The sequence below is a fragment of the Abramis brama genome (assembly GCF_963993115.1).
Source record: "Abramis brama genome assembly, chromosome: 5".
In the NCBI taxonomy this organism is placed as follows: domain Eukaryota; kingdom Metazoa; phylum Chordata; class Actinopteri; order Cypriniformes; family Leuciscidae; genus Abramis; species Abramis brama.
This window is the reverse complement of record NC_139967.1, coordinates 14,633,139-14,660,498: the sequence shown is the minus strand read 5'-3', so window position 1 is coordinate 14,660,498 and position 27,360 is coordinate 14,633,139. Positions and strand designations below refer to the sequence as shown.

At 36.8% G+C, this 27,360-nt stretch overlaps 4 protein-coding genes across 5 annotated transcripts; 2 read left to right on the top strand and 2 right to left on the bottom strand.

Annotated features, from left to right (window-relative positions):
* The first annotated feature begins 353 nt into the window (after nt 1-353).
* tm4sf21a (transmembrane 4 L six family member 21a) lies at nt 354-4,729 on the top strand. The gene is made up of 5 exons (XM_084113276.1): nt 354-707; nt 1,194-1,259; nt 2,341-2,477; nt 2,558-2,744; nt 4,352-4,729. The coding sequence occupies exons 1-5, from the start codon at nt 531-533 to the stop codon at nt 4,358-4,360; spliced, it is 576 nt and encodes a 191-aa protein (XP_083969402.1). The 5' UTR covers nt 354-530; the 3' UTR covers nt 4,361-4,729.
* Nucleotide 4,730: 1 nt separating this feature from the next.
* On the bottom strand, nt 4,731-11,379 carry slc25a15b (solute carrier family 25 member 15b). The gene is made up of 7 exons (XM_084113274.1): nt 11,252-11,379; nt 10,572-10,656; nt 9,374-9,632; nt 7,806-7,943; nt 7,505-7,680; nt 6,102-6,260; nt 4,731-5,975 (listed from the first exon to the last, which is right to left on the bottom strand). The coding sequence occupies exons 2-7, from the start codon at nt 10,624-10,626 to the stop codon at nt 5,854-5,856; spliced, it is 909 nt and encodes a 302-aa protein (XP_083969400.1). The 5' UTR covers nt 10,627-10,656; nt 11,252-11,379; the 3' UTR covers nt 4,731-5,853.
* A 1,334-nt stretch (nt 11,380-12,713) lies between these two features.
* On the top strand, nt 12,714-15,803 carry mrps31 (mitochondrial ribosomal protein S31). The gene is made up of 7 exons (XM_084114509.1): nt 12,714-12,898; nt 13,200-13,628; nt 13,875-14,024; nt 14,584-14,730; nt 14,815-14,888; nt 15,003-15,140; nt 15,231-15,803. Exons 1-7 carry the CDS (start codon nt 12,768-12,770, stop codon nt 15,455-15,457), a joined length of 1,296 nt encoding a protein of 431 aa, XP_083970635.1. The 5' UTR covers nt 12,714-12,767; the 3' UTR covers nt 15,458-15,803.
* A 1,598-nt stretch (nt 15,804-17,401) lies between these two features.
* LOC311082898 (uncharacterized protein) lies at nt 17,402-25,255 on the bottom strand. 2 transcript variants are annotated; one of them, XM_084114078.1, is made up of 10 exons: nt 25,010-25,255; nt 24,051-24,110; nt 23,275-23,937; nt 22,286-22,918; nt 20,113-20,243; nt 19,900-19,993; nt 19,436-19,484; nt 18,470-18,544; nt 18,147-18,299; nt 17,402-18,008 (listed from the first exon to the last, which is right to left on the bottom strand). In XM_084114078.1, the coding sequence occupies exons 2-9, from the start codon at nt 24,089-24,091 to the stop codon at nt 18,156-18,158; spliced, it is 1,830 nt and encodes a 609-aa protein (XP_083970204.1). In that variant the 5' UTR covers nt 24,092-24,110; nt 25,010-25,255; the 3' UTR covers nt 17,402-18,008; nt 18,147-18,155. The 2 variants fall into 2 exon arrangements, with proteins under 2 accessions (XP_083970204.1, XP_083970205.1); XM_084114079.1 differs by having other exon boundaries at nt 24,974-25,250.
* Between the last annotated feature and the right edge of the window lie 2,105 nt (nt 25,256-27,360).

Below are 27,360 nucleotides of genomic sequence, written 5' to 3'. Positions count from 1 at the left end.
TGACATTTCTAAATCTCCACAAAAATCTAATCAAATGCATATAAACGTAGATTTGTATAAATGGGGTATAGACTGTAAACTGTTTTTAATGTTTGATGGTGGTTGTTTTAAAAGCTATAAAGTCCTGCTTTGTTTGTTTAAAAAAAAAGTCTGTGTGATTCCAGAGATATCTTGGTAATAGGATTTGCTTCAGTTAAAATGTTAACTATCATAAGTCTCTCAAAAACAAGAAAACATAAAACAATATATTTTTATATTGTAATATTTAGTTATAGATTCTCCAGAAAGGGTGTGGTTAGAGGAACTCGATTCCATGGGCTGGTCTTATCTTAACTCAATAATAAATGGCCAGCAGTATTTATAAAAACACTGCACTCTGGTAGACACACAACTTCAGGGTGTGTACGAGACTCAGGGGCAACGACAAAACTTTTCGTCAAGTGCTTTTATCTAGGAGTGTTTTTATATCAAATACTGTACAGATTACAGCCGTTATTCTCTGACTTCAGGATTAACACCCACCTCGCAGCATGTGTACAGGAAAATGTGCGTTTTGCGTCGGGACAAGTCTGTACCCGTTGGCGGTCATCTCCATAATCTGTAATATTATGCTGTTTTTTCCTGGCTGGGATGTAAAGTATGCGCAGAACAAACATATTACAGAGGAGGTCAAATACATGGGAGGACTGGTTGGAGGGGGGATAATGGTGAGTCTGGTTTAACTGGTCATGTTTAACTGTAAACTATATATCAATTCTATTTCTATTTAAACATCATAGCGTGCATATGTGATAATATATCGTGTAAATGCTTCTCAGTTTAGTTTGGAGCTTGTCAGTCACATGTTTACAACAAATAAGCTGCCTTTGTGAGAATATGCAGAGTCTTAATTTGATTTGGGAAAGGAATGTAAGAAAAAAAAAAGGAATGCAAGGAAAAGATGTTGCCTTGTTTTAAAAGAAACAATGAGATAATATAAAAAAATATTTATCTTTATGATCTTTATGAGTCAAAGAGTGTGATTCTCCTTATAAGGTATTATGGTGGTGCAAATGCGAATCAAAGTTAATCTATTGTAAACAGGGTGACCTTGAAACATAAATGTACAAAATGCATTTATTGTGAGTTAGAGGCAATCCAAAATGTATCAAATGACAAATATGATTAAACACACTGCCCTTTCTGTCCTCCAGGTGTTGATTCCAGCCTTTCACATTCACCTGACTGGAAAGCAGGGTTGCTGTGCTAATCGCTGTGGGGTGAGTGAGCAATCCTGCCACTAACAAAATCTTTATTTTTAGACTTCAGTTTATAAATATCTACAATCCTTTAGAAATTAAGTTATGAAGAGGATTGTCCACTAGACCTTTACAAGCTCAGGAGAAGGGATGCATTTTGTCACTTTTAAAATGGCAAGGGTGCCAAATCCCGTTCCAGGAGATCTACCTTCCAGCAAAGTTCCAACCCTGATCAAACACAACTGAACCAGCTAATTAAGATCTTCAAGATCTTCAGGTTAAGAATTAGCACAAAAAAAGAACAGGAAATACCCAAGATACCTTTAGAATTAAAGTAACATTACAAAGAACAAGAAAACCACATCCGAAAACACGCAACCCTTTTATGTTGCTTGGGCAAAGACCTAAATCTACAAGCCAAATGACTTTAAAATCTATTTATGACAAATAAATGTATAAGAATGTAACTAAGTTCATGTGATGTACATCATTTGTCATGTGCTGGACAGAATGAAGTACAGACCTGTTTGAAAATACACAGGCTGTCCTCTGTTGTGAAAAAAAAATCTATAAAAATATGAGCCTTAAAAACGTGCCCTCATTGTGTCTTTTTGCAAATATTTGCATTTTGTGACTTGTAAGAACCTGAACAGTTTTACAAGAGTCACTGGCTAACAACCTCGTTGACTGGTGACAAATGTGTAGGAGTTTTCAGGCATGTTGTTGTGTGATTGGGAAATCCTTAAAATGAAATTTGGGGATAATCATTTCTAATAACTGCATGCAGTGTACACTGCCCTCTACTTTTAAATTATTAAAAACTGAAGTAGGCATTGTAGATACTAACTGTATTTAATTACAAAATGTAATAAAATAAGTGTACTTACACTACCCAGACAAAAGTTTGAAATAATTAAATATAATATTAAGAATAATATTTTTCATATTTTTCAAATAAATCTTGTATGCTTTATTTTTTTAATCAAATAAATGCAGCCTTGGGTGAGCATAAGGGACTTCTTTCAAAAACATGAAAAAATTTCATTATTCCAAAATTTTGACCAATAATTAAATAATTCTCATGAATCGTTTTCTATTTCAGATGTTCCTGTCCATTTTATTTTCAGCAGTGGGTGTAGCTGGCGCCCTTTATAGTTTCATAGTGGCTCTGATGGGTCTAATCAATGGACCACTCTGTAAACATACACTTATCATTTGGGGAACTCCCTTTAAAGACGGGTAAGAGATACACCTCAGCACTGTAAAGCATGTGATAACACATTTTTCTGTTTAAATATGTTGTTGTCTATATCTCTTAGAAGCGAGAGTTACCTTAAGGACCCTAGCACGTGGGGAAAATGCACTGAGCCAAAAAATGTGGTGGAGTTTAATGTGGGTCTGTTCTCAACACTGCTGGTGACCAGCGCAGTGCAACTCGTCCTCTGCGCCATACAGATGATCAACGGCCTATTCGGCTGCCTCTGTGGAACCTGCAAAGAGAAAGGGGTGAGAGGCGCCATTGGTGAATGAGGAATACATGAAAAGTTGTGGCACAGTCTAATTGTAATGCCATTTTAAAATACATTTTTGACGATGGTGAACAGTAAAAAATATCAGAACACTGAATGTCGTGACTGACCAAGTAAAATAGTAGCCTACCAACATATCTTGTTTGAAAATGTACTTTATTGCCTTGCTCTACCTCAAGTTTTTTATCCTGTCTTCTTAAGTGTTTTTTTTTTTTTTTTTTTTGTGATATATGTATCCCCTCTGATCTTTGTTCAGTAAAAAAAATGGGGGAAAAGTAGCCTACCAACAAGATGCAGCAAGGTTTACAAGGTTTAGGCCTGGTTTCACAGACAGGGCTTAGACTAAGCCAGGAGGATTAGGCCTTAGTTCAATTAAGACATTTAAGTACCTTTTATAAATGTGCCTTAGAAAAAAAAACATTTCTGGTGTGCATCTTGAGACAAAACAATGACACTGACATATTGTAAGATATGTTTGTGCAAGTTGCTTTCAGTTAAAACAGCTCAAACATGCATTTTAGTCTGGGACTAGTTTAAGCCTTGTCTGTGAAACCAGGGGTTATGATCTTTTTAAACATTTAAAACAAGGAAATGTTAAGAAGTATCATAAATTAGAATATTGAACATTTAAGATTCTCCAGTACTTCCAGGTCAGTAATCCAGTAAATAAATTTGATCACGTGAACTCAGATGTCCTTGTAAGCACAAGATGCTCCGTGGAGCTCAAATTGTGGAGTTCATCAAAGATGGACTTGGAGTTCATGCAGCTTAAAGACTACTGTAAAAAAAATAAAAAAGGCAAACGGGACTAACTTTGAGTTTATATTAAATTTAAAAAATATACAATTACATTATTTAAAAAAAAAAACTATATATATATATATATATATATATATATATATATATATATATATATATATACAAGAATTTTCACAAGGTTGTCTCTTTCTTCTAAACATCACCGTATTTAAAATAAATTAAAATTCAGTTAAGTAGCATTAGCCACATTTTATGCTGAATTAGCCATTTGTTATGCTTTTTTCATTTCCCTTTCTGTTAATACCAGAACTCTGCTCTTTAATTCAATTCAATTATACGATTTTCACAACTTCACACAACAGGTAACACTAAACAGAGCTATAACCCCTATTAAAGGGATAGTTCTTCCAAAAATCATTTACTCACCCTCAAGTTGTTCCAAACCTTTATGAGACTATTTCTTCTGCTGAACACAAAAGAAGATATTTTGAAGAATCTTGGTAACACGACAGTTGACTTAAGCCATTGACTTCCAGTTTTTTTTCCCCTGCTATGGAAGTCAATGGCTAAGTTACCGTCAACTGTCGTGTTACCAAGATTCTTCAAAATATCTTCTTTTGTGTTCAGCAAAAGCAAATTATGACAAAATCTTACTATCGAACTATCCCTTTAATTACAGACCGATTCCATGTCTTCTAAAGGCTTGACTGGCCGTATGTTAATTTCTTTCACCTTAATAATGTAATTAATGAAGCTTAAGAGCATAAAAGCGCTATTGAGATTGTATTTTGTGCATTGTCTTACACTTTCTTCCATGTTTTTTAGCCGCTGTAAGCCCTCACTGCTCCGGGTGCCAGGGAGATCATATCAACCACATCCCAGCCTCCCTGATCAGTTAACAAGCGCCCTCTTGTGGAAGATGCTCCTGAACATTGGGCTTAATTTGTACTTCCTGTGTGTTGTGTACACTAATCTTGTTGTCACGTTCACCGTTTGAAGTTTATTGCTGATGTTTTGGTTTAATCCTTTTTTTCCAAGTAACAGCTTATGTATAACGACTTCCAGATTTAATAATATTTTAAAGGAAAAGTACTTTAATTAATGACATAGCATTTGTTTTGTATCTATCTGTATTTTTATAGTTTAGAAGTTAAATAAACATACTGAAAATAAAAATAAAAAACATCCAAAAGGTTACACAATGTGGGGAATATTACTTTAATCCACATTTAATATTATACAATTTAATTATCTCCAGAAATCTATGATTTTGCATCGTGTTAATACAAAAATCATTTAAAACATTTAAAATGAGTCAAATAAAAAAATGCATGTAAATTTTTTTTAAATAAAATAAAATACAGTCCTGGTTTTACAATTCAATTTTGTAAAGGGGGTTAGGGTTCTTCAAATATAGAATATGAAAATGTAATACTGCAATACTGTACTGGTTACATCAGTAGTTGGAAAGATGGATGTAGGCCGGGTCTGTCTACTGTGTAAATGTTTGGCAGAATGACAAATGTAACAAGCATAGGCTGACAAACATAAATTTTAAATAAAAAAGAAAAGTAAAATGATTAAGAAATATAAACACGATTAGCCAGTTCTAGATCATTAACCAAATTTGTAACATTGGTCACTACTGTAATTGAAGCTAAAAATGAAAATATTTATATTAAATTTAAAAAATGCAAACTAGAACCCTTTTCACAAGGTTGTCTCAGACTTTTGAACCCATCTAAATAATGAAACACTTTAAATTATGAACATTCTCACCTCATCTCAAACACGACAAAACAAAATACAAACATACAAAGAATACAGATCTTGACTGAACAAAATAAATACAGACTACAAAGTGTAATCCTAAAAGCAAAATTAATTGCATAGTTTCAGTATATTCTACAGGACTTTTAGATTTAAGAAAATGGCAAAATTACAGCGAGGTAGACTGCAAATTGAATATATGTGGACTACAGGGTTCCAAATGAAAATAATAGGCATGATGGGACTAGCGTTACTAGCACAATGGAGACCACTTTTTCTGTGGCCCAAGTAGTAAACTAATAATGATTAAAATGATAATAATGGTCAAACTTTACAGTAAAGATCAATTTGTTAACATTGTGCTGTAATTTTTTTTTTACATTTTTACATGAATGTATTATGAACAAATTAATTAACAATGAATAATAAACAATACTATATTTATACATTTACCAAATTAATAAATGCTGTAAGAAATATTATTCATTGATAGTTCATGCTAATTAAAAAATGCTACAACCCAACAAGAGAAAAGAATGTGTACTGTTAGTAAGGGGTTAGCTGTCAAACTGGGCCATCATGATTTTGCGGCTGGCTTCATAACCTAAAAACAAAGCACCATTGGCCGGAAACGTCCGGATCATTGTGGGAGTCAAACCAGAATATAGAGCCCTTACACCTGAAAATGAGGAGACAAAAACAAAGTCAAATGGGGGTTCAGGTAATGCATTTACAACAGATTGAAACAGTTGTGTTATGTTATACATAATAATATGTAGCATACTAAAACACATCTTTCTCTTACCTTCCGTTCTGAAGATATGCATGAAAGTCTTAAAGAAGCCAGACTGCCTGCTTGTCATTGACATGACCTGTATCCTGGATTTAACACAGTCCATTGGGTAAACCACAAGCCAGAGACAAGCTCCTCCGATACCTCCACTGAACACAATGGGGGCTACACCTACAAAACACAGACACGCCAACTCATCATACATGGACACGTCACATCTCAGAATATATGCCACGCACTTTACCAGTGGTGGACAGTAATGAAGTATTTATACTTTGTTACTATACTTAAGTACATTTTTCGAGTACTATCTGAGTATTTGTATTTTGGGAAACATTTACTTCACTACATTCTGAAGAATATCGCAATTTTTACTCCACTACATTTACTCGTTATTTTGATTTGAAGAAATCGTCACCCGCTCCAGGACATGATAGCAGAGTCCAATTTGTGAAAAAGCTGATTCTTTTCAATTAACCTGCTAAATCTATATATTTTGTTATTATCACTTCTTTGCACACTTGAATTATCATTAATTAGCAGTAGTTGTTATCAGTGTATGACAAGTTTTGGTAATAAAATAAAACTTTTAAGTGTCGTCCACCACTGCACATTTAAAACATGAGCAAAGAGATGCAAACACAAGAAACTGGAGTATTACTAGAACAACTAAAACAAACACTGAACTTACACTACAGTTCAAAAGTTCAGGGTCAGTAAGATTTGTTTAAAAATTTGCAAAGTCTCTTATGATCACCCAGACTGGACAGTAACAGTAATGTTGTCAAATATTATTACAATTTAAAATAACCGTTTTCAATGTGAAAATATTTTCAAATGTAATTTAGCTGAATCAGTCTTCAGTATCACATGATCCTTCAGAAATCATTCTAACATTTGTGCGATAAACTGTTTTTCAGTATTCTGAATACAGTTCAAAAGAACAACTTTTATTTTAAAATGGGAATCTATTTTGTACCTAAAATCAATTATAGGCTACATTTCTTACTGTCACTTTTGATCAATTTAATGCATATTTGCTGAAATATTAAATTCTTTAAAAACAAAACTTATTGACCCCAAACTTTTGAAAGGTAGTGTATATACTGGCTTTTTACCTGAAAGAAGGGACTGTTACAGCCGAGCGTTATGATATTTCACATCAACATTCCTGTCACTATCGACCAGGATAAACTGAATGACCAGCTCTATTTAAAACAAAGAGTTCATTGTTTACAGACTCATTTTAATGTTTGTCCTTCTCCTCCTAATGACTGACTCAGGTATGCCATTTCATTAAGTACACACCAGAAAATACCATGAGAAACAAAGTATGCCGTTAGTCACCACGTTGTCATAGATAAAGTAACTTTAAAGATAAAATGTAGAAACTGTAACAACAGCGGTTTCCATACCCATGTCATCCTTGGCGCAGTGCATGTACTCAGCAAAGAGAGAGCGACAGAGCTCGTATGCTCCAAAGAAACAGAAATATCCAGGCACCTCACGGGCAATAGTAGGGGTTAAACCCTGGAAGAACCCTGCAGGACCCTCATTATGCATAATGGACTTTATCACCGACCAAACTGTGCTGAAAACACAGACAGATATAATGAGACAGGAGATAAACAATATCATCATGAGTAATACTAGCTCTTAAAAGTAAATGGAAAAATATGTGCATAGTATCCGCAGAAAGGAAAGCTCAATCTTTACTTCTGACTTTGGGCGATCTTGCCGGAGGAGGTCATCTCATGCATAGCCTGCAGTCGGCACTTCACCAGCTCAGTGGGACATAAGACCAGAGAGGAGAAAATAGAGGCCACAGAGCCTGCGCACGCTTTCTGCGTGTCACTGTACAGAATGGAAATGCATGGAAGATTAAAAATGTATAAAATTGTGATGTTCTTAAATTTTTGGATCGATAATGATATGTATATACAGTACCGGTCAAAATTTTGGAAACATTTTTGAAAGAAGTCTTCTATGCTCATCAAGCCTGCATTTATTTGATCAGTAATACAGTAAAAACAGTAATATTGTGAAATATTATTACAATTTAAAATAATGTTTTTTTTTTATTTCAATATACTTTCAAATAAAATGTATTCCTGTGATGCAAAGATGAATTTTCATCAGTCCTTACTCCACTCTTCAGTGTCACAATGATCCTTCAGGAATTATTCTAATATGCTGATTTGTTATCAATGTTGGAAACAGTTGTGCTGCATACATTTATTTTATTTTATTTTATTTTATAACTTGTGATACTTTTTTCAGGATTCTTTGATGAATAAAAAGTTCAAAAAGAACAGCATTCATTTAAAATAGAAATCTTTTGTAACAATATTCACTACCATTCAAAAGTTTGGGGTCAGAACATTTTATTTTCTTTCTTTTTCTGAGAGAAATTAATACTTTTATTCAGCAAGGATGTGTTAAATTGATAAAAAGTGATAAGGATTTATATTGTTAGAAAAGATTTCTATTTAGAAAATATGCTGTTCTTTTTAACTTTTTATTCATCAATGAATCCTAAAAAAATATTACGCAGCACAACTGTTTCCAACATTGATAATAACTGAGTATCAAATCAGCATATTAGAATGATTTCTGAAGGATCATGTGACACTGAAGACTGGAGTAACGGCTGCTGAAAATTCACCTTTGCCATCACAGGAATATTTCACATTTTATAATATATTCAAATATAAAAGTTATTTTAAATAGTATAATATCATAGTAAAATAATAATCATAATAATATTTCAAAATATTAGTGTTTTTTAATCAAATAAATGCAGCCTAAGAACATAAGAGACTGGTTTCAAAACCCTTAAAAAAATCTACCCCAAACATTTGAACAATATTGCTTATCACAATATACACATTTTATGAAAAAGTGATTAAAAAACATCTGAAAAAATAAATGAAAAATTTAAAGTGAACATCATGTACACCTCAGTGACAACTTTATTAGCAAAGAAGGAATTATTAAATAATCTCTGCATCACTTTTCAATTCAAGCAAAAAAATAAAAAAGGCTATTTTAGAAACATTTATCTTTATTTATTTCGTGCATTTGATTTTTGGCAACTATACTACATACTATTCCTATAGCTCAAACAGCATGGCACTAGCAACGCCAAATTAATGGTTAAATTTCCAGGGAATGCATGAAATGATAAACTTCAATGCAATCTAAGTTGCTTTGGGTACCGTAACGGCAGCTGCCAAAATGCATACATGTAAATGTACTATTTGTGACACACAGATAGAACTTGCCTGAGCACAGCCCCTTTCTCCTGACCAGACATGTAGCGCACCACCTCTTGGCAAAAGCCGTAGCACATGAAGAGCACAGAGTTCTCCGCGATGTTGGCCATGAGGGCTGGCGAGGTACCTTGATACAGCCCTCGAAGGCCCACCTGTCTGTATGTTGACACAAAGCAGTGCACAAAGCCTCTGTACAAAGTGGGGAATGTCTGCATTTTCACTTTAGCCGTGTCCAAAGGTTGACCACTAAATACACAAGCTGTGCCCCCTAAAGTGGAAAAAGAAGCAGGAGAACAGAAAGAGAGATTTGAAAGAAAATGAAAAATAGACTGTAGGAATGACATATTTACCCTTCAGTACCCTTTGTAACAGCAAAAAAAAGGAGCAATACACAAACAAATATATTTATATAATTTTAATTGGTACTATTTTGGCATTATAAATTTGATCCCGTGGTTTAAAATGACAGAATGAAATAAAGTGTTAAAGGGATAAAATTATTTTATTAATTACTCACCCTCATGTCATTCCAAACCTGTAAGACTTACATTCATCTTCGGAACACAAATAAATATCTTTTTGATGAAATCTGAGAGCTTTCTGTCCCTCTGTTGACAGCTACGCAACTGACAAAAGTACTAAATATTAAAAAAAAATTCATAAAGAGATCGTAAAACGAATCCATGTGAGTTGAGTGGTTTGTCCAAATTTTCTGAAGAGACATGATTGCTTTATATGATGAATATATTGAATTTAGGCTTTTATTCACATATAAACATTCATTATAAAAAAAAACACATTAGTTTAGGTAAACATAAGCATGTTCACTTAACGTGCGAAAACCAATGAGGTTCATTCTCGTGTTACGCAGCACGTTTGAGCTTCTGCAAGAACCAATGAGGTTTGTTCTCGCACGTTTGGATGAGCTTCTGTTTATGTTCGCTGATCAAAGTTTATATGTGAAAAGCCTCAATGAGTGTGTATGTATGTGTGGTGCAGGGACTGCTGAAACAATAGGTCTAGGCTGTGAAACCACAGAGGTAAGCAAAAACACACAGCTCAAAGGTCAGATAAAGACTGACAAAAGAGAGGGTTTACATTGTAGATGGTGGTGCAGAAATAAAGTGTGTCCTACTCTATCATCATAGGGTCCAGGACAATGTTCCTGAATGACCCTCCAAAATGAGATGATGCAATGTGAAGTTACCTATAGCTCCAGCAGAGAGGTCTATTATTGCCTGAACCACCGGATGTGGTGCCATGGTGAAATGTGCCAAGTGCTCCAAGAAATCCTATTTCAAAAGTATGTGCAAAAGATGAGACAGAGAAAAGAAAACATGAGAAACTTTCATTCAAACAATGTAAACGTACTTTGATTTGTATAAAGTAGACTCCTACATAATCCCAAACTGCTTACTGTAACTTTCCCCCTCATGATTTGTTGCCTCACGTTTAAAGTTTAACTGATAGGTTGTAGCCTATATAACTAAGTTATGAACAAAAGTTACATAGGCAGACAAAATGCAGCGGAATATCAAGTTTCATAGTAAAAAAAATTTCAGGGCGCCGACTGGAGAAATCAAGTCACAAGCCACAATGACAGACCATGTGGCATTGAAAAACTCTCACACAAAGCCATGTTTTCTTTAACCACAGCGATGTTCGTTATCTTCTCGCCTTTCCGATGCTACATTTTTGCTACAATGTGTGGCTGTCTTTATGAGAAGCAAAATAAAGTAACATCAAAAACGGCTCGTTACAGACAGACGTGTTCTTGCATCACCAGGACTGAACACTATATGGATCGCGAGATTGCACATCTTAAAAGTAAAACTGTGACAACGTAAATTTCACAATAAAAATTCACCAAGCATAGCCTATACCTACCTTATTTCACGAAAGCGCTCAAAAGGAAAATGTGTAGCGAGGTGGTTTGATTCATGCTGGCTGTTTAATGAACTGACACACATGTACGATCGTCATGACCTCTCGTCAGGGATCCGTATGTGAAGAGCGATGTCTAATTCGTATTGTTCAATTGAGTCGAATCCTTTAAGTGAATCGTTTGAGCAAAACCGTAATATGTAACCGTAAAATTTGTTTAAAAACAAAAAAACGTAATTTGTAAAACCGTATATTAGCCTACAAAATGTGTAATATTCAGTTCCTGTGAAAAACTGTTACAGTGGTGGGGTATATACATGAATATACATTATATTTCCCCTGTTGTTGGCATGGCCTTGAGACAAGGCACAGACGAATGGAACTGAAAATATTAGTGTGTCTGTCTAGTGTATCTACTCACACCAGCCTAGCTTATATATATATATATTATTAGGGCACAATACAATTTTAGAGGTTTATATTCAAATTAAATCAAATTAAGCCTCACAAATGAAAAAAAAAAAAGCTAAAGACATCAAAGAGTAAAAAACTGTATTAGCCAAGACGAGCATAAGTTATTAGCATTTGCTCTGCTGTGTCCTTATGAATGCATGTAATCAATCAGACAAAACAGACGATTGTTAAAAATGATCATATAACATTTTATCATATAACACAAATATATATATATATATATATATTTTTTTTTTTTAAATGTGAACTGTTGCAGGTAATTTTTAACATTGAAACTTCATTACCTTTTCAAAATAATCCATTAAACAAGTTGCGATTTGAGGAGCATGCAAGGCCACGACCATAATTGGGGAAATATCATGAACATAGATAGATAGATAGATAGATAGATAGATAGATAGATAGATAGATAGATAGATAGATAGATAGATAGATAGATAGATAGATAGATAGCAATACAATATACATTACCTTGTTTTAATAGTGCTTTATAAATCGATATAACTAATTTTTTTGCAATCTATCACGCCCAATAGGGAACTCTGGAACAATTACTATGACTAACCCTTAAACATATCCGGGTATTCACATAACCTGCATGCTTTCTGGAATACCTCCCTGGATGTCAAAAACGTGATTGGTGTAATGACTTCATGACGTGAAAGAATCACTGAATCATTTTTTAACCACTTCTTGGAAACGAATTGTTCTAAAGAACCGATTCGCACAAATGGCTCACATTTCCCATCACTAGAGGGATGAGACCGAGGCAGCGGCAGACCCCTCCCTTGGACCAGTTTTATAAGCTCTTCCCCTTTCCTGTTGCAATCCGATTCAGTTGTCCTGTAGCAATGTATATGATACAGACTGATTAAAACAAATAAAATCACTTAATGTTTGAACACTGTAAAAAAGTGGCAAATGAGCAATACATTTACTTTACTGGACGCAAAAAGACACCCGGAACTTTTATACGTCTCGGGCGCCTTGCCGGACGGTTGATTGTGCTGCACAGGGAAACGTGCATGGACGACATTGAGGTCTTATGAGAGGGGCAATCATGTATAAAAGATTATTAAATGTATATCAGGTCCGAAATGGATTAATTCATACGCAGAATACACGACTACCATCCACAAAATGTAAAGAGAAGGAGCGTTTTGCTCCTGTTATCTGGTAAGTTAAAGATGACACTGAGAGGTGACAGGTCTGATCAGATTGACTGGTGTTTGTGTGTCATTTCAAAATCTCAATCTCAAATAGAAATATCTCAGATATAAATAAAAGACGACTTGATCAACATGCTCAATTTTCCATTCCCATGTTGATTGTGTTACTGATTATAGCTTTATTATTTGGTTGTTTAACCAAAGTGTTTTTGTTTGTTTTTCAAATTCAATATTTTTCAATAATAAAAAATAAAAATAAAAAGTAATGTGAGCACTCATTTCATCAGATTTTTTCTTTCTTATTTTAGGGCCATGGGTAGAGCAAGGTTATTGGGAACCAGTAGCATCTTTTTCAGTGAAAATAAAGAGAGCTCCACATCACTGTCAGAAGACAATGAAAAGAGACCAGAAGAGAATAAGGCTAATGCTGAGGTTAACAATGATGGACAGAAGAACACAAAAATTAATGAGGGCAATAACATTTCAAATGCAACGTTGACATCACAGTTAGAGACTGAACCTGTGGTTAAACTTGAGGACAGCGAAAAGTTTGACAAGACAAAAACTGGGAAGGAGAGTCTTTTGGAGCTGCTGGGGGCAATGAAGGTGGATGTCACAACCATACGTAAAATAAGACCCCCAAAGATTCCAAGAATCAGTGACAGGCCCGACCCAAAGCCCATGGAAAGCGTACAAAGCATGTTCCAGCATGCAACAGCTGAGGTTTCACAACAGCGGTGAGTTATACATGCATACATCATACATGCATACAAGCATAATTCATAAATATGTAATGCTGGCACAAAAATAAATACCTGTGATAAAAGCACTTCCATACATACAAAGAGCTAAATCATATGATTAAGATTTATAAATTATGGTTATATATTTAATACATTTTATATTTTTAGTTTCAGACTAGCAAAAAATATCAACTCTGAAGTGAGAGTGGCAGCATTTTTCTGTTTTTGCTTGTATTTTAGTGAGACTTTGAATCCAACACTGGTTGCTGCAGCCTCTGCCGCTGCATCTACACTGCCAAACAGCCGTCAGGCGGAGTCAGAGCTCCTTCAGCAGCTGAGGAAACATGAAGCCATACCTGACACCCAGAGAGCCGATGGACAGAACATAGGGTAGGGCTCGTTTCAGATGTTGCTTGTCTTAAAGTCGCATTAAAATGGAAATTCATCCTATCTTTTTTTTTATTTTTATAAATGCACCTTATTATGAACGCTTCATTTATGATTAATTACGTTTCTTCTTTTTGAGCTTGTAATTTTTAATCAAAATGTCCATAACTCGATCTTCTGGTGAAATGACAGACCTCTCTCTGGTGACATGTTGCCGTCGGTCTTCTCCAATCGTTTTGTCAGCTTAAACTCCGCCCCTTTCTTAATATCAACTGCAATCTCGCATTTTGATCTGCCTCCATCCAATCGACAGCCAATGGATAGAACCTAGAAGTCACCGGCCAAAAATGTCATCACAATAGGAAAAAAAAAATCTGTCGCTCCTTCTGTTACATCACAACTTTAATTGATTCATGTGTTTTTAATAAAACACATGATTTTGTGAAAGTAAGATTTCATTTGTTGATATTGTATGGATATTGAAATTTAAATGTATGAAAGAGTCAAATAGGAAATAAAGTGTTACATGACGGAACCATTATTTGTCCTTTTTCTCTTTCAGAGACATAATTGCTGATATGAAAGTTGGAAAAAAGCAGAATGGCAGATCAAATGCCAGGCCTAGCAGCCAGATTCGTTTTGACGAGGACGGACAGGGATATACTCAAGACAGAGGTATCACTGGTGAACTTGGTGCAGTTCGAACAAGGTAAAAAAAAAACGCTTCCCTGAAATTATATTTTTGAATACAATACATTTTCCACTAACCATGTGCATTGTTTTGTTTTTAAAGGAAGAGTCCTTTCACTAGTAAGAGGCTGAACATCTTCAATGCAGGTGCGGAGCAAGACTCATTGTCAGATCTGGGTAAGGAGAAGTTTTATGGCATTATTAACACATCTGAACTCGCATATTTGAGTATCTTCGGGTGAAACTAAGTGTATTTATTTACTCTGTCCTGTGCCTTGCTTTGAATGTTAGGCCCCACCCTTTGGGACATTGATCTAGCTAATCAAATTGTCCAAGCTGCAAATCAGACGCCTCGGAATGGCTTTGAGGAGATGATCCAGTGGACCAAAGAGGGCAAACTTTGGCAATATCCAATCAACAATGAGGCTGGTGAGTTCCAATGCAGGAATAGGTTGCAATCTTCTTCCTGTTTTTAATCCTGTACATAATCTTATTTTTCGGCACATGCCACTTTTTCAGGGCTGGAGGATGAGGCAAGTGTGCCCTTCCATGAGCATGTGTTTTTGGAGAAGCACCTTGATGAATCGTTCCCCCGGCAGGGTCCAGTCAGGCACTTCATGGAGCTTGTAATTACTGGCCTCGCGAAGAATCACCACCTCACGGTTCAACAGAAACAGGAGCATATCGCCTGGTTCAGAGACTACTTCCAGCAGAAAGACAATGTCCTGAAAGAAGCTGAGGCTTAACTTAAATGAGAATTGGAAAATGACGGATGATGCTTTTGGATTCACCTGTACTGAATGCCCCAGAACCAGCTAGTTAAGATCCTAACTGCACTAATAGTTGGTAAAACTGAAAACACAGTCATTAAGCAATTGGAATTAATAATTGCATCCATAACCAGATTAAAAGACTGTATCATGGCTGTTGGTTCTTAATGGTTACTGTACTATTATATACAATTTACAGAGATATATTAAAGCTGTTTTTCAATAAGTAGTTTGGATGTTGTGAATGCTGCTGGTATCAGTTTACTTGTGTGGTATTTCACAATACAAGTTGTTTCAAAGCAGCATAAAGAATTGTACCTTAGTTCCCCAGTGAGAAAGACGATGATGAAGACCAGTATAAATTTCCTGACATGATTATGTTATGAGAAAAAATATGCGTTTCAAGAATGGTTTTTGGTTAGGTTTAGTTTTTTTCCTTAATTTTGATGTAATTTCAGATTTTGTTTCTCTTTTAAATGTGGGTGGGCAAGAGACCTATAACTAAAATCCTAAACCCTGTTGTTTATCTATGGCAGTGATACTCCTAATAGTAAATAGGCCTGTTATTACATCTAAAACCTTACAGACTGCCACATCACCTCATTATGAATGAATAACTTCAACTTGCAACGACTATAAATATAGCCAGATTTATCTACATACATAAACTCATATAAAACAATATTTCAAGTACAGCAAATCTCAACTGCTTGATTGTTTATATAATTTCCGTATGTAAACTACTCTATTGCCAAATTTGGACAACTACGCATTAATGTATAATAAACATTATTTGTAAAGCTGCTTTTAAACAATGTTTATAATAAAAAGCACCATGCAAATAAAAAAATAGACTTAAAAGAAACTATGTAGAGATTTCAGAATTTAAGGATATCAAGGTCTTATCAGAATTACCTTCCAGTGTCACTAAGGCGTCTTAAATAGTTTATTAAAAACAATAATTGTGTTGAAAAAAACATTTTTCCTTTAAGATCAATAGAAATTATACTTATGAAGGTCAAGATGTTAAAGTTAACAGTATGTTGTATGTAACCTTTAAGAATATATATATATAACTTTGACCAAAGACAGGGATGCCCAATCCTGTTCCTCAAAATTGACATCCCTGCACAGTTCAGCTCCAACTCTGATCAAACCTGAACCAGATAAATAAAATCTTCAGGAACACTTTTGCTGCGTCCGATATAGCATACTCTTGAATAGGTACTTATTTTGAATAAGTAACAAGTTCATGGCCACTAAAAAAAAAGTATGTTTTATAGAGCATGCATGAGAGTGTGTGGTATGAATGTATCCTGGACGTACTACATTCGCTATGCTGTCATTTTCATGTGACCTACCAGTGTATTTGTGTCACTTCACTGCCATTCGTAAATCCTCTCCCATGGCCTCAAGGGATAGTCAAGTGTCCATTGTATGCATACTTCAGTATCTCACTGGAAGTTGTAGGTCATCTGGATACTTCTTACTTTTATGAGTACTGTAAATTCTATATAGTAGGGAAGAATGTAATTTCAGATGCAGCCTTGGTAATCACAGATTGGTGTTTGGAGCAGGGTTGGCACTGAACTCCGTAGGAAAGTAGTTATGTAGGAACAGAATCAGACTCGCCTGTATTAAAACATTGCTGCAAGAAAATCACTATTATTAGACTATTGGATGACTGAAATACACAGGTGGGAAAGAACGGATAACTGTTGAGACATCATGGCTAGATCACATGAATGAGGAGGATATAAATGAATCACTATTTGTGACCTGACAATTCAAACACTTTCAAAGACCCAAGTCACAGAATTAATTTGTCTAAAATTTGTGTATATTCATGGAGTAAGGAAATCCTTTTAAATATCTGAACTCATAAAAATTAGTATTTTGCTTTACACAACTCGACACGTCTGACAATTCCATTTTTATTCAAAGTGTCTGATTATAAAGAATGTACATATGGGTTTTGAGCTACACAAACAAAACTTTTCAGGGAAGTCATAATATCAACACATGGAGCTCAACTAATCAAACAAACCCTTCGGGCGGTTTTATCAAATGAAAGCTACTCCAAGCATTCTACATGGATCATTTCACATGATAAGAGTCTTTTAACAGTCACTTTCAAAAAGCAGCTATTTAGACACTGATGTATAAAGTTAACTACATGTGGGAAAAAATAATCCTAACCAAATCATTTTCACAAAATTATGGCAAAGAGAGCTTTTGTACAGGTTAAAGGTACATTACAAAAATGTAACATTAATCTTTGTTTTTGAAACTATAAAAGAACTAACGCACAGAATTAAATACCTTTATCTCTAAAGCACACCAAAGAAAATGGAAAAAACTCCAAAAAACAATGCTATAGAAGAAAAAAAAAAGACTTTGGTGATCTTTGCCGTTTTTACAGAGATTAAACCAAACAGTTGTACAGCAGGAGATAAGGAAAGGTGAGGGTGTTGGGGAACTCCGTAGAGAGTCTCTACAGTAGACGACTTGCCTCGGCACATGCAATCTAAAAAATAACATTGAAAATACAAAGTACATTAGCTGATGAAATTTTGGATACAATACAAGTTAAATGGCTGAAGATTTGACAGTACAGTAAAGAACACAAATTCAAATTAATTTGTGTGTGCAATATACAACTCACCATTCTGGTTTACCATCGACGATAGCTAGTGGCTTGACGCTGGTGGGGTACTTTATGCCGCAACGTCTGCAAGTTCTTGTACTTTGACATGATACTTTGACTCTTTTTGAAGACCGGCTTCTGATTGAAGGGTGGTCTTGGAATTAAAGAGCCCTTAGGGAACACAAAAAAAATATTTTGGATTTATTTGGAATGTGGATGGAAACACCACATAAGCTAAAATGATTCAAATCAAGCCTACTACAAAGACTACACAATTAATCATGCATTATAGTTATTATTCAGCGTTGGAACTAAGACTGATACCAGCAAGTATCACTTACCATTAAGGGTTTCCTAAGAACTCCATCAGGAGCTGGTCCCCTCTTCACTCCAACAGTTGAGCGGAAATTAGGTCTCTAAGTAAAGAAGAACAATGTCTCACTACAAATTAGAAATGCACCGATACCTGTACTCGGGTGTCGGTCCGATACTGTGCTCATGTACTCAAAACTACCCCGATACAACCGCACACGATACCACTTTAAGGTGCCGTTCACATATCGCTTCTAAAAACAAATGAAAAAGCGCAGCCGCACTGCTTTCTCTTTTCCACAAGCGCTTGCGCTCCCGTGGCATCTGTCGTTGCTATGCAACCATGAACATAGGCGCGCCTGGAAAAAACACTAAAAAAGCTTCTATTATGAGCGTGTTTGCCGCGTGCCTACATTTGAAAACGATTTTGTGTGCATTTTTCCTACATTTTTAAAAAATGCGATATGTGAACGGCCCCTTATGGCAACGAGACATTAGCCTAACCTCTCGTCAGTTGAGCAGGTAGTCAGAGGAGTAATGTCAGCCGTTTGGAGATATTTTAATACAAGCGATGATGATAAAAGTAGAGCAGACTGCAAACTATGCTCTGCTAAATTGTCAAGAGGAGGGGTGACAGGTGAGAATAGCTCATTTAACAAGCAATTTGATTATACAAGTTGTATATTTACTTTGTTACAGTCAGAAAGTGAAAAACATGTGATGAAAATAAAACATTGTTAGAAGAACTGTATGGTATTATTAAGTACTCATATCGGTACTTGGTATCGGCAAGTACCCAAATGTAAGTACTTGTACTTGGTCTGAAAAAAAGTGGTATCGGTGCATCCCTACTACAAATACCTATAACAAAAATGACTAACAAGGAAGAATCAGAGAGTGATTTAAAACTAGAGTAAAACAAGAAATGCTTTCACTTCCAAAGCACCCTTGATGAGAACAAGATTTTGAAATCTACATTTTAAGAATTTCATTACCTGAAATGAAGCAGGCTTCCTCAGGGTTTTTTCTGGACTTCTAGAAGACCTAAAAAATAATAAGAATAATAATGTAGAAGGTTGCATTTAGCACATTTGTTACAGTTTAGCAGCTGTAAACGACTAAGGGTACGTTTAAGACGTACTAAAAACTGGAGAAAAAAACCCGACTCAAACGCTGTACTATGCATGCCAGGTAAGTAGTGTTAATGTCACTTTATAAAGAAACTACACGCCTATAGACAACACATAAGCATGCGCATGAGGTCACTGTTTTCACAAATTTGCGTTTTTGTAGTTTACACTGAGACAATAACGCATAATTTTCAAAAACCTCCACTTTGAAACCTGTTTTCAGGCCACCAAAACAGTTGTTGTGTAAACAAATAGCCAAAATGCATAAAAAGTTTTCTGTTTTAAACTGAAAATAATTTAACCATCCCCCAAAAATAAAGTTAATTTACCGTCTTTCTTTCTGTTCCTGTGAAGAACTTGTAGGACTTTGTAGCTTGGTGAAGCGTTCATTCAGTGTTAAATTTCCATGAGATTCTGATTCCTCTGGGAGAGGAAGAACATTTAGAACTTGCATGCAGAGATTTGATACTAGCATATTGCAACAGCATAAATTATTTGCAAATAATTTAGTAAACAAATAATAATTAGTGTCAGACTTTTACCAGACTTGTTCTTGGGTGCCTTATTCCTCCAAGGTGCATTGTTCTTAGAACTAGTACTGGGTTTGTGCCCTGCCTCCCAATGGGAAACCACAACAAGGTCACGTGAAAGCCGCCTGTCTATTGGTGAGGAGCTGAAAAGAAAGTCAACGAGGCATGTGAACAAGTGATCCATATCATCTGGATGCTTAAGCATGGAATAAAATGTCATATTAAACGGCATCATCAAATATTCAGAGAAAGCAGAAGGCATGCACAAATGTTATCTGATTTCAAAGTGTAATAAACTTGTGCCTTGTGAACTGAGGAGGGAAAATGTTGCATTTCAAACTAAATTACTTAAACATTCACAGTCCTCAAGAACCCAATTGTATTGTTGCAAATGCAGAAGGACCAATGATGGATTACTACATGGGTACTTACAGCAAAGCAAGCCCATCATCTCCATGCTTCAGTTTGAATTGGTAGATTAATTTTCCCTGATTCACCTTGACATTTAGCAGCCTTCCTTTCGCTAATGTGAATAACAGATATTGGCAGACTGAATGAGTGGCCTGAAGAACGCCGTGTAGGAATCATGTTACGCTCCAAAAAGTTAACAGATTGGCAGATGAGCACTTCCTTTTCATCCAGACTTGACATGCCGGATACATTCCTCTTAACCTATCCTTTCATACTGGATTAGATGTATTTGTAGAACACTTCTTGCTGGAAAACATATTTCATGATATAAAAGCTGGTTTGCAGCTCTGGATTCTGCAGTGACATTGAGGTAACGTTTCGATGAAAGGATCTTCCGAATGCTGGACTGATTTCTCAAGAATTTGTTGGCCAGTTGTCTTGCAAAACCTTCAAACTACATGGTCTGTGGAAAGACATTCATCAACCTCTTCCATGTGCATTTTCATCTTCACTTAACAGGTAGGCATTTAAAATTACTTGGACAATTCTTCAGTTGCAGAACTTCAGTTGCAGAACTAATGAGGATCACTACAAATTACTGGTTGGCATTTTGGTAAGCATGTTTCATTAGGCATATATGGATCAGGTTTTTAACTTCAGTACAACTCCGACTTGCTGCCATTTCAGTCAGTGGTTTGGATGTGGAGTAACATGTGATCCCTGCTTGTCAATGTCAATGCTGCAATGCCAAGTATATAAAGGCATTTAAGGGCATAAATCTTTCATAAATACCAACAGAGAACTGCAGTTATGGAGGAGGGATGTGGCAGGGGAGAACATCCATTTTGTTCCCATCTCACTGATCTGTCATGGAAGAAAGTGCACGCAAGACTTCCTTCTTATAGTAGTTCTCACACGACGAGGCCTCTTTTCAGGTGCAGTTTCAAGGAACTTCTGGGGTTATTGGAGATGAGTTTTATTCTTTGACCATGATCATGGGATTAGATGCAGACCAAATCTTACATTATTCTATTAAGGGATGGTACATGGTGACTCGTTCAATGGAGTTCTTTTTCTTCTTGCAAATCTGGTTTCCACTCATCTGTTTCTTCATCCAGCCAATCATCTAAATTCTTCTTAGGGAACAACTTCTCGTGATACATCAACAGCGTCTTAATGTCATAACTTCCAAAATAGAGCTTGCCTGTTTTTTCTCCATTGAAAATGTCCTTCATGTTTCCATTTTCCAAGACATCCTATCCCATGTCCATGAGACGTAGCCATGAGATATAGAATTTTGCTTATGTTACTGCAGTTAGTTGCATATTGAGGCAGAGCATTGTAGGTATAACAGGACAGACCATCCTTCTGCAAACACTTACAGATTACGGCTTAAAAATCATTTCCCTCCCTGGAAGACATTTTAAACATCTCTTCTGGGTTAAAGTCGATCTGGATGCATCATTGTGGGACACATGGCATTTGACTTTTGGAACAAAAAGGACTGCAATTGTGAAACTTTTGAAAGACCACTTGCTCAGACTTATCTCATATTCTCTTGACAAGCACAGAGGTATTCTGGACAACGACAGGTTTAACATCATACTGTTGACAAAAATGAGGAAAACAGGCACGATTTTCTTTTTTCTCTCCTCATCCATCTCATCTGACAAGGTGATACCCCTTTGATGAAAGTTGTGCCATTGAAAAACAGGAAGCTTGACCTTCTAAACATCACGCGCCCATTGCCACAGTGTGAGGGGTAATACCATACCTGTGTGCGCTCACAGAGCGACGGGATTCCACCTTTGTTTCGGAGTCCCTCTCAGGCTCTGCGGTCTTGGAGTCTGTGTTGGGGGATGACTCTCTGGATGACGGCATCTTTTTGAGCGGTATCTTGCGTGGTGGCACTCCTGAAGAATCTTTGCCATTCTTTGGAGCTGTCTGAGGCTTGGGTTTCTGGAGTCTGTCCGAGATTCTTGGTGGGGGCAGTTTGAACCGGGCCACTGACTCTGCTCTAAAATTTCGCGCTTTTAGCAGTCGACTCTTATCATTGAGGGACAGACCACGACCACGGAAGCCCCTGAGAGGAAGAGGTCTCACTGATAATTCCCTGCGGAAACGCTTTGGCGGCCCATGCTCAAAACCACTTGATGACGGCGGACGCCTGAAATCTTCACTCTTCCTCTTGAATGGCCGCCCAATGGGCCTTTCCTGAGGTCGCAGAGGTGGATAAGGTCTGAGCGAGAAGCCAGATGGGGGTGGGCCTAGTCTTCGTGCCGGTGATCTGTAAGGGGGCCGAGAGTGTGGACTTCCCCCTCTTCCGTGTGCCCATTCCATGCTGGGGCGCCGAGACTCTCTTCCAACCTCTCCATGCGGCCCACGTTGATCTCTCTCTGCAGACCACCTACATATCCATTACAAACAATACAAACATGTGGGTTATAATGCCAGTTTGTGCTGCTTGAGCTGTGTGGAAGCTCTTAAATTTTTATCAATTTAGATCCAGCCCCAGGCTGCTGAATGCCATAACTTCTGTGCCAGTAAAACTTAAAGGTGAAAAAGCCTCAAATTGTTTTACAATTTCTCCAGACAGACTTTCACTTTATGAGCTTTATCATTAGATCCTGTGGTACTTTACACTGACAGAAAGCTGAAGGAAGCTGGGATTTACTCTCACCACCCTGCAGTGTACTGGACTTTGCAATCTAACACATAACCGTATATTTACTTTACCCAGCCTTCACAGCTTCATTCTTGTACCTCTCTGGATATGAACTCCTTCCATGAAACTCTCTGGGTTTTCTATGGGGTGGGCCGGAGAGCCTTGAATCGCCACCAGGAGGGTGAGGATAACCTCCTCGGCCATTCCAGTGGTGGCCACCAAGTGCTGGTCGGCCAAAGGGCCTGTCGCGAGGTGCAGGGCACCAGCTCCTGTCATGCTCCTGAGGGCTTGGGCGTCGCTGGGGACCCCTGAAGGAACTATGCGGTGAAGGAACCCGCCTTTCTGATGGAGGGCCATGGAAATGGCGAGATGGAGATGTGTGGCTAGGGTGATTTCCATGGAAGAGTGGTGCTCTGTGGCTAGGCGGTCCATGCATAGGACCATGAGGGGACTGTCTGTGCTGGACTGGGGGAGGTCGGCTTGAGCGGGGTGGAGAAGGCCTCCTGCGGCCCCGCTGTGAATCCTGTGAGCCGGGATAAGGATGGAAGTGATCCTGGTTCTGCATCCACTGTCCGTGTGGTCGCTCTCTGCGTTCACCCATGAGCGAGGGCCTTTTGGGGTATGACTGTGGTCCGGTACTGTTGTTATCTCTCCAACTTGGTGGGGCTTTTCCAGGAGGTCCTCTGAAACCTCTCTGGCTTCTTGAAGGGGGGCCAAATCGCCCTTCGTGATTCATGCTTCTGTTGTTGTCAGAGAAAGGCCTGTATGAGAAACAAATGTGAAATTGAGTCACCATTATATTGATAATTAGGTAGACATATCGGAATTAAATAGTATATAAAATATAAATATCACATCTACAGCAATGTACTACCTGTGTTTGGAACGAGGAGATCCTGAGTGCGGTCTTACCATTTTTCAGCTTTTCACCTATCTTCAGTGGGGGAAAAAAAACAGAAATATTACACTTCCAGTTTATGTACACTAATGACAGAATAAGACTGGCATAAAAACAGCAAAATAAAGGGGAAAACTAAAATATTTTTACTGAGGCTTGTAAAATCAATGTAAAAATAAGACTAGTAGTATAATGCCAACAAGTTCCAGCATTATTCTTTGAATAACAAATCTAGCGCTGTCAAGTAATCAATCTCAGCATGTGTATTACATGCCAATCTTTCTGGAATTTAAATCATCAAAAGGTACATACTACACACTCGATATTTTTACAGACCAAACTACAATGAATTAAACTACTAAATGCGTTTTAATCCCATGATACTTTCGCCCTGTCAGTCATGTTCCAGGGACATAAAGACCGAATGAATAAAATGCAACTTAAAATGCAGGGTTTTTAGCAGCTTCATATAAAATACTAAAACAAAGCATGGTCCTTGGTTTTATTATACAGGACTCAAACGAATTTAGACTAGGTCGACGACACCACATTCTTTGGCCTACATGAACGCGTGTCTCTGGGCAGACAAGGCCGTGAGTTTCACATTCAGAAGGGTAATTAGAAACAAATGTAACAACACGTTTAATTGGTAACATTACACATATAAAACAACTACAGTTTTAAAATAATCGATGCAAGGTTATATTGAATACTAAAACACATCAAAGTTAAGTCAAACAGCCTCTTCCGTTTTCAACGTTAATGCGAAACTACGACAAATCGAAACCATTTTCCACTACAGTCTAAATAACATCAAGCAACAGCATTAGTTATCAATTTTAATTCCGTTTATATGTTTAATTACGAAGAAGTTGACCAGTTGAGTTGTTTTGACATACCCAAGGTTGTACGATACGGAAAACAGTTAACGTTACCCAATTCTAGCTCGTCGACAAAAGCTTAGCCGTGAAAGCTAACAAACGTCTTCCGTTATACGTCGTTCCACATCTGACCGAAACTGAACCGTATGCTTTCAAAACTAACACCAATCCGTCAATTTCGACGTTACATCGAGGTCGTTCCGTCGAAATGCCGAATCCTCTTGTAAAATTACATTCACACCGAACAGCTGCAGCCGTGACGTCAACAGAGCAGGGCGCGTTCACGTTGGGACAGGAACTGACTGGATTAATCTCGACTGTGGCCACAGTGCCCAATAGTGACGCAAAAATCTAACAGGAGGGGGCGCCATTGTGCCAAAATCGTTCTTTCAAAATATAATTTAATACAACTTTCTAAATAATAAACAATTATGTAAAACATTTTTATGTAACTTTTTAAGATGGATGTGGGAAGCATTCTGGGGCACAGACCAGAAAAGGTGAAAAATTTAAGCTTAAAGGTCCTTGCACACTGAGTCCGAAACTTTCGCATTCGTTTTTTCGTATTCGTCATTCGGCTGTGAATTGTCAAAACGCCTCTCAAAATACTTGCTACGGATTCGAAAACCGCAGAAAATCGAACCCGATCCAAAAAAAAAATATGACGGACGAAAGTTTGACACACGTGAGGTCGTATTTATTTTTTAACGTGCGAAAATTTCGGGCGAGTGTGCAAGTACCTTAACATATTATTTTTCTCACTCAGAATTCATCCTGTGAAAACCATTTTGAAATTGGATGTTGCGTTACCATAGAAACGGGCTCCTACCCTTTTGGGCGTCGTTATGTGTCATAATTTATGATCAAAACCTTTTCTAATCTTGACAAAACACATATTGTCAGCAAGGTCTAATTCTCACCTATGGCACCCATTAAAATATCATTAAAATAATTACAATAATATTAAGATATTAAAATATCTTATTGGAATTGAAACAGTAAAAAGGCATGGTGGGCATAACCTGAGGTATTTGATGAGAGAGTTGTCATCAAATGTCACTCTGTTCATTTCTGAAACCTCTTGTCTCTGTCAATGACATGTAACAAGTTGGTATATTTTTCTTGTTTCTGTATATTGCATAATTTAAAGGGTTAGTTCACCCAAATTATTTTATTCTGTCATCATTTACTCACCCTAATATCATTCCAAACCTGTATGACCAAACCTGTGTGTTCATCTTTGAAACACAATTTGTATATTTGTAATTAAACCCAGGAGTTTTCTGTCCTTCTGTTGAAGTGTACATGGAAAGCCAATGCAATGAAATCTTCGCAGTTCCAAAAAAAAGAAAGAAAAGAGAAAAATGAATGTAATCTGACGTACTACATTCGCCATGCTGTCATTGTCATGTGACCTATCATCTGTTGCGTCGCTACACTGTCATTCACAAATCCTCTCCCGTGACCTCATGGGATTAAGTATGCACACTTCAGAATCTCGCTGGGAAAAGTAGGTCATCCAGGTAGTTTTTGCCTACTCTTTCATGAGTACTGTGAATTTGGACATACTTCTTTTGTCACATACTGTTTTTCACCAACTATAGGGAAGTATGTGATTTCGGATGCAGCCCATGAAGTTGACAGAGAAAGTTGATGATCCAACGTGATCCATGATCCATGGTACCAACAAAGCCTGATTGGATTGGTTTGGTTTTGTCATCTTGAAACTAATCCTCTAACCATGAGTATGTTGAACTACAATACCATCATGATATAGGCCCCAGGTCTTTCAGGATAATTTTTTTTTTTGTAGATACAGAACCCGGTCCAGATGATTACAGATTATCAGAGAGATATGAATCCTGGTGGTTCTTTCATTACACACTTTCTTAACCTCTTACTTACAGTAAATGCCATAAACAGACTACATTTCCATGTAAACGTTGTTTTGCTTGTGTCGGTAAAAAGAGACCTGTCAAAACTCTCTCTAAAAACATCAGTGTAAACCCATTTAACAGGCAATAATGAATAATGATGGAAACTACCTCTATTATAAATGAGAAATCAGCCTTTCGCATTGTTATGGTGACAGATCTCAGATGTGAATCCTAAGCGTGATCTGTAGTGTATAAAAGCTCACATGACATTTGTGGATGAGTTGAATCATAAAATACTGAAGTTCTTGATAAAAATAGAGCTTGAGTTCATTTTCAGACATTGGCCTTGTGACTTTCTCTTATAACTTTTTACCCTTCTTGCCCTTTTTCTTTCACTCTTTCCATAAATTACACGAGCATGACCCAGTTAAAAGTATGTTTTGCTTATGTAGTAAAAAGAGATGTGTTTGCATATACAGTGTGTTTCCAACAGATGTGAGATGCTGATGAGCTGATACCCTGCAGCAT

Bases quoted from the DNA above. Each gene is read 5' to 3' on its own strand.
- tm4sf21a (XM_084113276.1), top strand. From the start codon at position 531: ATGTGTACAGGAAAATGTGCGTTTTGCGTCGGGACAAGTCTGTACCCG. The intron at 708-1,193 runs GTGAGTCTGGTT...TCTGTCCTCCAG, and splicing joins TGGTTGGAGGGGGGATAATG to GTGTTGATTCCAGCCTTTCA. The intron at 1,260-2,340 runs GTGAGTGAGCAA...TTTCTATTTCAG, and splicing joins GCTGTGCTAATCGCTGTGGG to ATGTTCCTGTCCATTTTATT.
- slc25a15b (XM_084113274.1), bottom strand. From the start codon at position 10,626: ATGGCACCACATCCGGTGGTTCAGGCAATAATAGACCTCTCTGCTGGA. The intron at 7,944-9,373 runs GCAAGTTCTATC...CATTCTGTACAG, and splicing joins GAGAAAGGGGCTGTGCTCAG to TGACACGCAGAAAGCGTGCG. The intron at 5,976-6,101 runs GTAAGAGAAAGA...CCTCATTTTCAG, and splicing joins GCATATCTTCAGAACGGAAG to GTGTAAGGGCTCTATATTCT.
- mrps31 (XM_084114509.1), top strand. From the start codon at position 12,768: ATGAGAGGGGCAATCATGTATAAAAGATTATTAAATGTATATCAGGTC. The intron at 12,899-13,199 runs GTAAGTTAAAGA...TTCTTATTTTAG, and splicing joins CGTTTTGCTCCTGTTATCTG to GGCCATGGGTAGAGCAAGGT. The intron at 14,889-15,002 runs GTAAGGAGAAGT...TTTGAATGTTAG, and splicing joins AGACTCATTGTCAGATCTGG to GCCCCACCCTTTGGGACATT.
- LOC311082898 (XM_084114078.1), bottom strand. From the start codon at position 24,091: ATGGTAAGACCGCACTCAGGATCTCCTCGTTCCAAACACAG. The intron at 20,244-22,285 runs GTATGGTATTAC...CTTTCTTTTCAG, and splicing joins CGCTCTGTGAGCGCACACAG to CTCCTCACCAATAGACAGGC. The intron at 19,485-19,899 runs GTAAATTAACTT...ATTATTTTTTAG, and splicing joins CAGGAACAGAAAGAAAGACG to GTCTTCTAGAAGTCCAGAAA.